The sequence below is a fragment of the Octopus bimaculoides genome, chromosome 3 (assembly GCF_001194135.2).
Source record: "Octopus bimaculoides isolate UCB-OBI-ISO-001 chromosome 3, ASM119413v2, whole genome shotgun sequence".
NCBI lineage: Eukaryota > Metazoa > Mollusca > Cephalopoda > Octopoda > Octopodidae > Octopus > Octopus bimaculoides.
Window position 1 is genome coordinate 68,395,422 of NC_068983.1, and position 11,382 is coordinate 68,406,803.

Genomic DNA, 11,382 nt, shown 5'->3' on the forward strand with positions numbered 1-11,382 from the left:
GAGATCTTGTGCAACTGAAACCCGAGTGTCTTTTTGGTCAGCTAAAAGCAGTTTTGGCACAAACTTGGCAGAAACGCATCTCATAACCAAGTTTTCAGTGATAATGGACTGAACTGAACCACAACTAATCTGTACATCTGCTAACTCATGGATGGTGATTCGACAATTTTCCCTCACAGCTCCATACACATCTGCAATGCTTTTCTCAGTTCTGCTGGTTGCGGGTCTCCCAAAACAGTCGTCAATATTGACATTTTTCAAGCCATCTTGGAAACGTCTGAACCATTTGTACACTTTTGTGTGGCTCATACACTCCTCTCCATACACTTTCTGCAACTTTGCATAGGCCTCTGAGCAGGTATCGCCATGACAACTTTCTTTGTCATGGTCAATGTGATGATCACATGCTACATACCTTCCTTGCAAGCAGTGGACGTGAGCTACAATGTTAAAACTTAGTGTGCATGCACAACAGAGTTCAAGATCAATCTGTGCCAAGCAGCTTCACTCTGCATGCTTTACTTTTGTTACTATGGCAACAGTCCAGATACTTATTGATCAGACCTTGTATATATATATTATATATATATATATACACATACAACAAATAATGTACATTATCATTCTTATTGTTGTCATCATCATCTACATAGCAAGTTATATAATTGGGGATTTGAAATAAATAAACAGTAATGTTATAAATGCAGAGTTTTTTTATTTTAAATAAAAATCATCAATAAATCAAATCAGTGTAAAATGTAGCTCTTTTTGTGCAACCAGTATTTTTAAAAGTAAGAGTTCAGGATCTAATCTACAACATGAACAACAGCTTCTTGACAGATAAGACTATATGAGGATGTTTGAATAGAAGTGCTTACCCAGGCAAAGAAACAAAGCATATAAACTATAAGTGCACTCATGAGATAGAAAAGATGACTGAAACAGATAGAATGAAGTAGAATGTACATCAGATGAAAGACAATTGCAGAAGAATGCAGAAGAGTAAGGATGGCTCAATTTGCATCCTGTGTATTGCAGAATCATAAGAGAATGATGATTAAAAAAAAAGCTGAAGGGGAAAAAAATCACAGTGGGTGGTTTTGAAGTGAAGAAGAGATGGAGATGCTGGCATAGAGGATTTTCAAATAACTAAGGTACTTTAAGATGAGAATAAAAGTGAAATCAAATTATTTAAAGTTACCAATGAGGAAATTTCTGGAAAAAGAAAAATAGTTTAGTCTGGATTGAAATGTGTGATTTGGGCCTTGTAAAACAACTATTGCAGATTCCAAATTAGAATCAAAGAAAAAAATGTAATCTATGATTTTGCTGAGGAAGGTGATACACTTTACTGATTAAGTATGATTGTAGAGTTTGTCTACTAAATAAACTAGAAGGGTTGTACCAGTGAAAATATTTACTAAACATTAACACATCACTGAAATTTAAAAAGAAAGATCTGGCTGTGAAATGAAACCTAGGAATATATCCTAAATTCTTGACTACATAGTACAAGTATCAAATAAGCAGTAGTCAAGCTAATAAGGGTGTCTCTACATGGTTGCTGGATCTGCTATGAATAGCAGCCAAATGACCCATAGGTCACAAGAATGGTAGGTTGTGTGGAACAATACAGTCGTGGGGATACAAAAGGGTGAGATTTTCATGGCTGGAACATCTTTGTTGATCAGTGGTTAAACAACAATATATCAGTTTCAGATTCATTAACTTTTATGAGATTTCATTTGATGTTTGACATATATATGTGCATGTGTGTGTGTGTGTGTGTGCTTTTTTGGGGTGGGGTAGGGAGATCTAATAGCTGGCTACACTGAAATTATTTTTTAGTTTAATTGTAGGTAACCTAACAGTCCAAAGGTTTTATATGTTTAAAAACAGTAAGACTGTTTTTAAACATATAAAATATACTTCAGGATATTATATTCATGCGTTGTAGGTGACCAAAGAAAGCTATCTACAAGTTTAACCAAATTATTCAAATTTATGTTTTGCGTGTATACATTTTTAGTATGGGAAATGTAATCAAGTCAAAAGGAAAATCCTTCAAAAAGGTAAGAATCTATTTTATATATGTACAAAGTCCTGTCTACATTTCCCCTTTAACATTACACTTAAATGTTGAATAATGGAAATTTCTGATATCAAAATACTTTCATCTGCCAACACAACCACCATATTTACTAGCAACCCAAACCATTGATAACGAAATCAATGGCAGATATTTCATAATTTGAATGCTTAATCAAAGGTTTAATTAATGAGTAGATAATGTCCTCAGACCAGACCTGATTAGTTCCACCCAATTCATCCTTATCATATCTTGTTCATACACATTACATCAGCCTATGTCATCAATGCTCCTTCTTATGGACAATGATTTGATTTCTGATGGCTCTAAAGTTAATTTCTCACAATATAAAAAAAAAAACCAGCAAAAATAAAAGTTTTTAGATAAAAATAAATAACATTGAGTTAATTTGTGGAGTAAAAGAATTTGTTTCAGGCTTGACTTTCTTTGGAGAGAAAAAATATATATAGAAGCGAAAGTTTGGTGCTATTAAGAAGAAAAATTAACCAACAATATATAATTTCCCTAATATTCCCCAAACACACATGGAAAAAATATTAAGTAGTTATTAGCTTAGCAAATAATCCTAGTGCAAAAAAAGGTGACAAATCATTAGTTGTTATTGGATAACAGGTAATATTCAAAACAATGTTAGCATGAGTAGCATGATAACCCGCACACCAAAGCAATGTGTAATGATATGTGATTTATTTATTTTAAAAAAAAAATGATAAAGGCTTGAAGCAGCTGCAGCTATTCACTGTCACACAAAGCAATTAACAGACCTGGTAATGACTTTTTAACAGAACATCGTCACTTTTAATCTGTTTAGTAGCTTCCAAGACCTGTGACAATTTCTGAGATAGAGGAAAAATAAAAACTCACAAAAAAAAGCAGTATAAAACTTGTTTAATATTAAGTGTAATTTATAAGAAAAGAAAAAAAAATGCATTTACAAATTTAGACAAGGTGTAAAATATTAAAATCACTACATTCTGTGAAATAAAACAATTTATTAGTCATAGCCTTTTATAAATTAAAAAATAAATAAATAAATGTGTGCAAATGAAATAGTTAATTTTTCAGACAGCAGCAAAACTGATGAAATAAAAATGCCCACAAGCTTGCATCAGTTAATGGGGATGTAATCACAGTCACAACAGCCAATTAAAATTGGAATCCCTCAGTATATTTTCCCTTTTATTTGAACACTTGCTAATAAGTTAACCGAATATGTAGATGGAGAGGTTTGGAAAAAAAAAATTAGTGATTTATTTGATATGTATATATATATATATATATATATATATATATATATATATATATATATATATATATATATATACACACACACACATAAGACAGTTGAAGCTTACTTGTAACTTCTGGACCTAACAAATTAAATGTGCATCTCTCTTAGATCAGATAAAGACCCCTTTCGGCATGAATGATCATGGAATTAATTGCACCTAGAAAGTTCCCCTTCAAGGCACAAGTCTGAGCAAGGTTGTTCATGGAAGACCAGCAGTTGCCCATGCATGCCAGCCTCCCCTCCCCATGCTACCAATGTTGTTCAAGGAAAAAGCAAAGGCCAATACAGCTTGGCACCAGTGACGTCGCAACTCATCTCTACATCTGAGTAAACTGGAGCAATGTGAAATAAAGTGTCTTGCTCAAGAATACAACCACAACCTGGCCCAGGAATCAAACTCACTACCTCATGATTGTGAGCCCAATGCCCTAACCACTTTTACATCACATGACAACTGGAAATTCAACTTATACCAATTTTTATAATTCCTTGAAAAATCAGCCAACAATTTGAAGTAATCTAAAAAATGTCATAAGGATGCTGAATTTTGCTAAGTGCCAGTTTTAAATTGATTTAAAGCAATATTAAAAATAAGCCTGGTAGTAAAACTGATGTAAAAATTAGAATAGAAGAACAATACTGTTTAAAGAATTCTGAGATTACTGCTTCAAGAATCAAATCTTTCATAGGTTGATATAAATTTAATTTCTTTGGAACTGCTAAAACATAAATACCAGTTATATCAACTAAAAAAGGACAGAATAACTATTATGTAGAAGGCTAAATTAACTAGTTGTTCAGTGATTTAAAGCCTTAAGCCTCAACTCTGACAGAGCATTTTCTGATATGCCTATAACAGGGACTCAAAGAAAAACAGCTGTTCTCTTTCAGAAGGTTTCACTGCAAAAAAGAGCCATTGATTACAAATTACTAAACACCATCTTTTCAATAAAATCCATGACTGACAAAAATCCTTAATAAAATTGTAATCTGGAAATAGTATACAAAAGGCAATAAAGATGAAAAAGAAAAACAAGCAGGGTGTGAAAATCAGAGACTGTCAAAAGCATGCCAGATAAAGAAAAGTTAAATGATGTAGAATAAACTTACTTCAAAGTCTCTTTCTCTCCTTCCCAGAGTCTTTTCTAACTTCTTTATTTTTTCAATGTAGTTATCTTCTAAGCGATGTTTGGATTCAAGTTCACTTCCTAATTGGTCCACCATTCTGCATAAAACATAGAACAAAATGTCAAAATTTGGTAAGCAACAGACAGTTTATTTAAAACCATAAAATATTATTAGATAGATATAACTAATCAAGTCAACAGAACCTCTGCCTTCTGACTAGTACTGTATTACTTCCATAGCAAAATCATTTAACTATCACTAGCCCATACTGAAAATAAATACTACTTCACAATAGTAAGAATAAATACTATATAATTTATGAGCATATCATGGCTCAAATCCTTTCACTGGCCTGGAGATGATAATAGGAAATTACTTCGAGCGAGTTCGTTGCCAGTGCCACTGGACTGGCTCCTGTGCAGGTGGGCATGTAAAATACACCATTTCAAGCGTGGCCGTTGCCAGTACTTGCCTGACTGGCCTTCGTGCCGGTGGCACGTAAAAGCACCCACTACACTCTCTGAGTGGTTGGCGTTAGGAAGGGCATCCAGCTGTAGAAACTCTGCCAAATCAGATTGGAGCCTGGTGTAGCCATCTGGTTCACCAGTCCTCAGTCAAATCGTCCAACCCATGCTAGCATGGAAAGCGGACGTTAAACGATGATGATGATGATGATGACTTCATCGTATCCCTCTTTGAATTATCATCATCATTTAACATCCACTTTTCCACGCTTGTATGAGCCAAATAGAATTTGTTGAGGCAGATGTTCTATGCTCTTCCTGTTGCCAACCCTCACCTGTTTCCAAGTAAAGTAATACTTCCAATGACCATAGACATTTTTCATAATATTGGAAATGAATGACACTACTTGTATGACAGTGACACTCATTTGCAACTATCTTATGATGCCAAGACAAGGAGACTCAAACATACACACACACTGCTACACATACATTCATATACATACACAATGGTCTTCTTTCAGTTTCGATCTACCAAATCCACTCATAAAGCTTTGGTTGGCCTGGGGTTTTAAAACACTTACTGGATAAACATTTACTTGAATTAGATAATCTTAACTATTGGTTTACAACATTGATTTTAATTACCTGACTATAATATTTTAAAGCCAATTTAAGAAAATTATATCAAAATATACTTCAAAGTTTAGTAAACTGTACCTACTTTTGGAGATCTTGGAGGTCTGAGTCTTTATTCTGAAATATAATTACAGAAAAGAGTTTTAAATTAAAATTGAAAAAAAAAACCTTGATATTTTAATGCTAAACCATTTGTAATGACTATAAATCAACCAACCAATTAAGAACTGAGTTAATATAACCATTTAAATTATACAACCCATGGTATAATTTTTACAATCCATACTGATAAGCAATTTAAAACTGCAGTATACAAATATTTCACAAAATATATGCTTGGTTCTTATGTGTGAGTGAGAGTAAAATGAAAATATTAGAAATGAGGGTGAGCAAGTGATTGCTAGTCAAAGTAAACTAAAACTAAAGATATACTGATCCTAACATCGGCTTAAATATAAGAAGCATTTGTCAATAGTAACATTTACGAAACAAACATTTGAACCAGCATGAAAACTGGCATCTAACATAACAAAATTCAAGTTACACTTAAAACTTTATTGATTTGAAAAATACATATAACAAAAATAAGAGACATAACAAAAGAAACTTACCAAACCGTCATTCATGTGTTTTTGATTAACTTCAGCTGTCTCCTTTAGTTTCGCTGCTTGGTTATGAAAATCAGATTGTAACCGAGCAACAGTTACATCTGCATCTTCAAGTTTTTGCTTAGCTAGTGCTAGTTCCTGTTAAAAAGTAATACAAGACATTGGTTAACACAAAAGCATCTTTGTACATTAGTCTTCTAGGAATATGTTTGGTAAGGGAGTTAATTTGCAGTCACATGTTTGAAACAATGTCTTTGCTGAGCTGAATCCACTTTTATATAGCTGAAATATTGATGACTGCTGTCCTACATTAATTCACTGATAGCAGAATGATTTACCTTCTCTGTATCTTGCAGCTGTATCAGTAAATTCTCTTTATCTTTGGTCCATTCTTTTTCTTTACTCTCTATTGCTTTCTTTAAGTCTTGTTGGTGGGAGTTTGAAAGACTCTCAAGAGCAAGGCTGAAGAGAAAAAAATATGATTATGCTGGATTTCTTACATAAGCAAAAGGATTTGCATTTATAGCAGAAGTAAAAATGAAATCATGTGACAATGAAAGAAAGTATTAGCATTGTAAGTGAGAAAATACACAGGCCAGAAGAGTTACTTTTCTTCTACAGGCTCTGTAAAATGAAAAATTCCAACGTAGGTTTAACCCTTTAGATTTCTCTATCAAATGTAATGCATATTTATTCCCATTGCTTTTAATCAATTATGCATTATCTTGTAGCATTGAGATTTCAATGATGTGATTATTTTTAGAATGATATTGTAGGGTAGGCATGAGAAGCTAGATCTGGCTAGGGTGAACATAAAACTGGTAGAATATTTGGGCCAGATATTGCTGTTTAAATGCTTAAGGGTTAATGATTCAAGCTTATTGAGAAGAAATACAATAATATAGTGTTGCTGCTTTTATCATTGTCACTGAAAGCATTTAGACATGCACATTACTAAGAACTCTTCTCACTACCTTCATTAACAGAAACAATATAGATACACATTTTTTTCTCTTTTCTCAACCTTTGTAGAGTTTTTAAGTATTTAAAGTCAAATAGCAATGCTGAAGTTTCTTTTTGGCTAAGTAGAAATAGCCTAGGGAAAAGAGATGTCATGACATTAATGCTTATCTGAAAGATATAATAATGGTTTCAAATTAAGATTGAAACTGTTGTATGGTTTTAGCATGTCAGGACCTTCACAACTTCTCTTTTTTGCTCTTCAGTGCAAAAAGAGAATAAATATTTTAGCCATAAAAGAAAAAGAAAGAAAACAAATAAGTATTAATTCAAACAGAAAAATTACTTACTATGCTTTTTTCAGTAATTCTTGTTTTTCCAAAACGTCATTCTTTAAACTTTCTACTTGTACATTTAATTCTATGTTCTAAAAACACACAACATACAAAATACTTTATCAGGTTTTCTACAAAATTCAGCATAATTACATAATAATGATTTTTAATATAAGCACACAGAAGGAGCAGGAACAGACAATTAAAGAGACCCTAGCATTTGATTGCAGGGATGACAAGCCAAGACAACCACTGCAGAATACAAACTTAAAACAAAGGGAAACAACTAAACACTGCAAATCATTTTGTCTACTTCTTGGCAATGGTTGCATAAAAATGTCTTTTTATCCCAACATAAAATGATTAATTCTTTTTTCTGTTAAAAAGTAACGTTTGAAATAGACCAATGTGTCATTATTATTTATTTTATTAATCTTGGAAGGATTAAAACCACAACACTGAACACAAAATTTAAGTTCATCACCATCATCATTTAATGCCCATTTCCCATTAAGGCAAGAATGTGTTGAGCTCCAGTGTGTGCTTTGACATGGTTTCTACAACCGGATGCCCTTCCTAATACCAAACATTATACAGTGTGCTTGGGGGCTTCACTCATGCCACAAGCATCAGTGGGGCCAACAAGTAACTTGCAAAAAAAGAAAAAGCTTCCTTGATTAAATGGTGGGGGAGTATTTGAGAGGGGGAGCTAGTCTTATGCTTTGTGTTGAGAAGCTGAAGTATGATAGAGAAACAAACACAGGTGTGTTGCAATAAAGATTCATGGCTACTCAGCATATATTGTTCTATTCTAGAAACTACTAAGTCTAAATAGCCCAGTTTATCACTGGCTGTGGAGGGTATATAGCAAATGTTCTAGAACATAGGTTCTCAAAGTGGGCACTGCTCCCCACCCCCAATGGGCATTGAGATGGTTCTGGTGGGTGCTGGTGCCTAAGGGGGCGATAGAGAAAAAGGAAGCATTGGGAGGAAGACAGTGAATTGGAGGACACTATGAATTAATTATAATATTATTATAGTATTGTATATAAATTATATAATATGATATCAAATATCAAATGATTCATAGTATATATAAATTAGTAAAATAAAAAATATTTATTTATACATAAAAATAGGGGTAGCAGCGCTGCGGGTATCATGTGGCCATGAGTGGGGGGAGGGACGGGGGCAAAAAGTTTGAGAACCTCTGTTCTAGAACATAATATTTAATGGAGACATTTCAAATAATATTTTTGTTGTAACTTTCTCATGCTTTTATATGATCAAAGATATTATACACATATATTAAAACTCATAGTAATCCTATTTTGTTTAACTAGAGAATATATTGTGATTTCTTACTGCTGACTCCCAGTCCAGAATAGCAAGTGAACTCTGTGCTCGGAGTTAATAAATCATTCCAATGCACCCAATACAATGAGTACACAGAGAGATAGTGAAGGAAGATGAATAACAGTCAATAAATGATATTTGTAATCCAAAATTAGTGATCTTGCCATGTTGCTCTCTTCAGTTCAAACAACAAATAGATAAGAGAGGAAGAGAACAGAGTTAATTTACCATTTTAAAAGTATCATCACTGCCAAATTTTTGTCTGCACCGATCTTCAAGGAAATATATTCTTAATTTCAGACTAAAGTTTTCTTTTCTCAATTCTTCTATCAACTGAAAATATAAAAAAAGATTGAAAATAATATTGAGAGAAAAAAAAATATAAAACTATAAACTAAAAACTAAACATACAATAGTTGATCACTTTTAATATATCCTCAGTTTCCTGAGTGTGAGTTAACTTTTCACAAATTTAGTGAGAAAAGCAAAAAAAAAACAATGCCCTTGACCTTTCAGGTTATCTGATGTCGATTTTCATTCTGCTATTTTTATTAATGATGGAGCACTGAAAAATGCAAGGTATTTTTCGAAGATATGACCCTCTCCATGGAAGGTTGGTCATACTTTTGGAAGAAGTTTAAAGAAAAAAATAACCTACAGCTGTGATGGTGGAATATTTAGTAGCTCATCAACAAAAGAAAAAGTGAGAAGTGATGCGAATACTGGAGAGGAGGCAGCCACCGAAAGCCTCTCCTTCATTACAGTCAATGAAGAAGACTTCCCCTTCACCCTATCAGCAATGTATCCACTACAACTGTCATTAACAATACTGAGGGGAAAAGGAATAGCAGTAATCATAACAGCCTATCAAATAGCCACAGCAACAATAACAAACTGCTGAGTAACACCAAGACTAACAATGAGAAACCAACAATAATACCATCATCACCACATGAGGAGTCATTGTCAATTTTATAGGCATAGAAGTGCTGTCAGATGGTCTGCAAGGGATGCATTGAGAGCATCTAAACTGTTCTACATGCACTGGTTCAGTGTCTGAACACTGCTCACTTGTGAAGATACCTAAAAAAAGTTGTTGTCATGTGCAGGATGAATCCAGTCATCAGCTGAGACCATTGTCAAGATCATCTTACCACCTTCTTTTGGCTGGGAAGGGGAAGCAGTTTCCTTCTATCAAGTGGTTGTGGTGAAAGAGGTTATATGGCAAAAAACTACTTGAAAGGATTGAAATCAAATGAAAGCGAGGGTGGAAATCTAAGTGCTCTTCTCCAGCAAATTTGTTGAAAGGTGGGTGAGAGTGGCAAATATGACCATGTGAATGAGTTTAATTGCAGTATGCACTTGTAAGCTGTAGAATACAGCTGGGAAGAGCACTCCCTCTTGATTTTGTAGGGTTCCTTAGTTAACCTTGGGTGGTTCTTGTCGCCAACCTGTTAAGGTTCTGTCTGCATTGATAGTGTACTGTTATCAGTAATTGCTACTTTCACCCCATACAATGCAAACCTTTGCTGTTTCGTATCTTGTACTGGTGAGGCTTTTGAGAATATATAGAACTAGGATATACACTGGTATCAGAAAACTGCAAAAATTCATTAAATGAAGCAATTTATCTGATGAACAGTAACAGTAATTAATATATTTCAGATCAAAAACTGATCTTTACCACTGTCAATGAATTCCTTACTAAGATCAAACATTTTCTCTTTATTCCCAACCATTACCAGAATATGGCATTTAGTGTTATTTATTTTAGTACAAGAGTTTTTGAGAGCTTTCTCTCTTACTTGAAAGAATGTTTGTTCATCATATATACTTTTTTTTATTGTGAACTCAGCACTGCAAGCTCAGGAAACATTACTTTTTTTACAGTATGAAATTACGAGAGTTATTTGCAGAGTGAATTATGTGACATTGGCAAAGATAGGGTATAACAACAAGGGGATATGAACCAATGACACAATGGCCAGTAAGCTGTTCATGTAATAATGCTAGCAACTCTCAAAACCCTTTATAATATATACTGAGATAGACAATTTAGTCAGCAATAACATTAATAACAAATTATTCCAGTTATTATCTAAAAGTGAAGAATTTTATGTTTTAAGAAATATATTTTGTTATAAAAAATAAAAATAAAATAAAATAATCAGTGAATATATAAAAAAGAAAAAAAATAGGAGACAGATTAAATACAAAACATAAGTTCATCCCAATGACATTTAGGCATGGCAAAATAGAGTATCCGGAACTAGACTACTGTAAAACAACCTTCTCAAACTATGATTCACAGATGTACATGAGTTTTAATAATTAAGAGGCTATTATTGCACTGAAACACGACTGACAATAACAAAGTATTCATATCCTTGAATTTATTTAGTTCAGTGAATGAACAAGCAAACATCATCCCTCTTTATTAATTATTCCACAGAAACTATGTATTGTGTATTATATATATATATATATATAT

General features: G+C 33.2%; 1 protein-coding gene across 5 annotated transcripts in view; it reads right to left on the reverse strand.

Moving 5' to 3' along the window:
* LOC106872086 (myomegalin) overlaps window positions 1-11,382 on the reverse strand; it is a 147,160-nt gene that overhangs the window by 77,429 nt on the left and 58,349 nt on the right. For 4 of the 5 annotated variants that reach the window (XM_052966205.1, XM_052966208.1, XM_052966206.1 and 1 more), the window contains exons 4-10: window positions 9,120-9,224; window positions 7,551-7,627; window positions 6,579-6,702; window positions 6,244-6,378; window positions 5,718-5,749; window positions 4,512-4,626; window positions 2,875-2,946 (exon numbers count right to left, since the gene is read on the reverse strand). In XM_052966205.1, the coding sequence (XP_052822165.1) occupies window positions 2,875-2,946; window positions 4,512-4,626; window positions 5,718-5,749; window positions 6,244-6,378; window positions 6,579-6,702; window positions 7,551-7,627; window positions 9,120-9,224 (660 nt within the window). The remainder of the gene's footprint in view (window positions 1-2,874; window positions 2,947-4,511; window positions 4,627-5,717; window positions 5,750-6,243; window positions 6,379-6,578; window positions 6,703-7,550; window positions 7,628-9,119; window positions 9,225-11,382) is intronic. The other variant, XM_052966207.1, reaches the window with a different exon arrangement.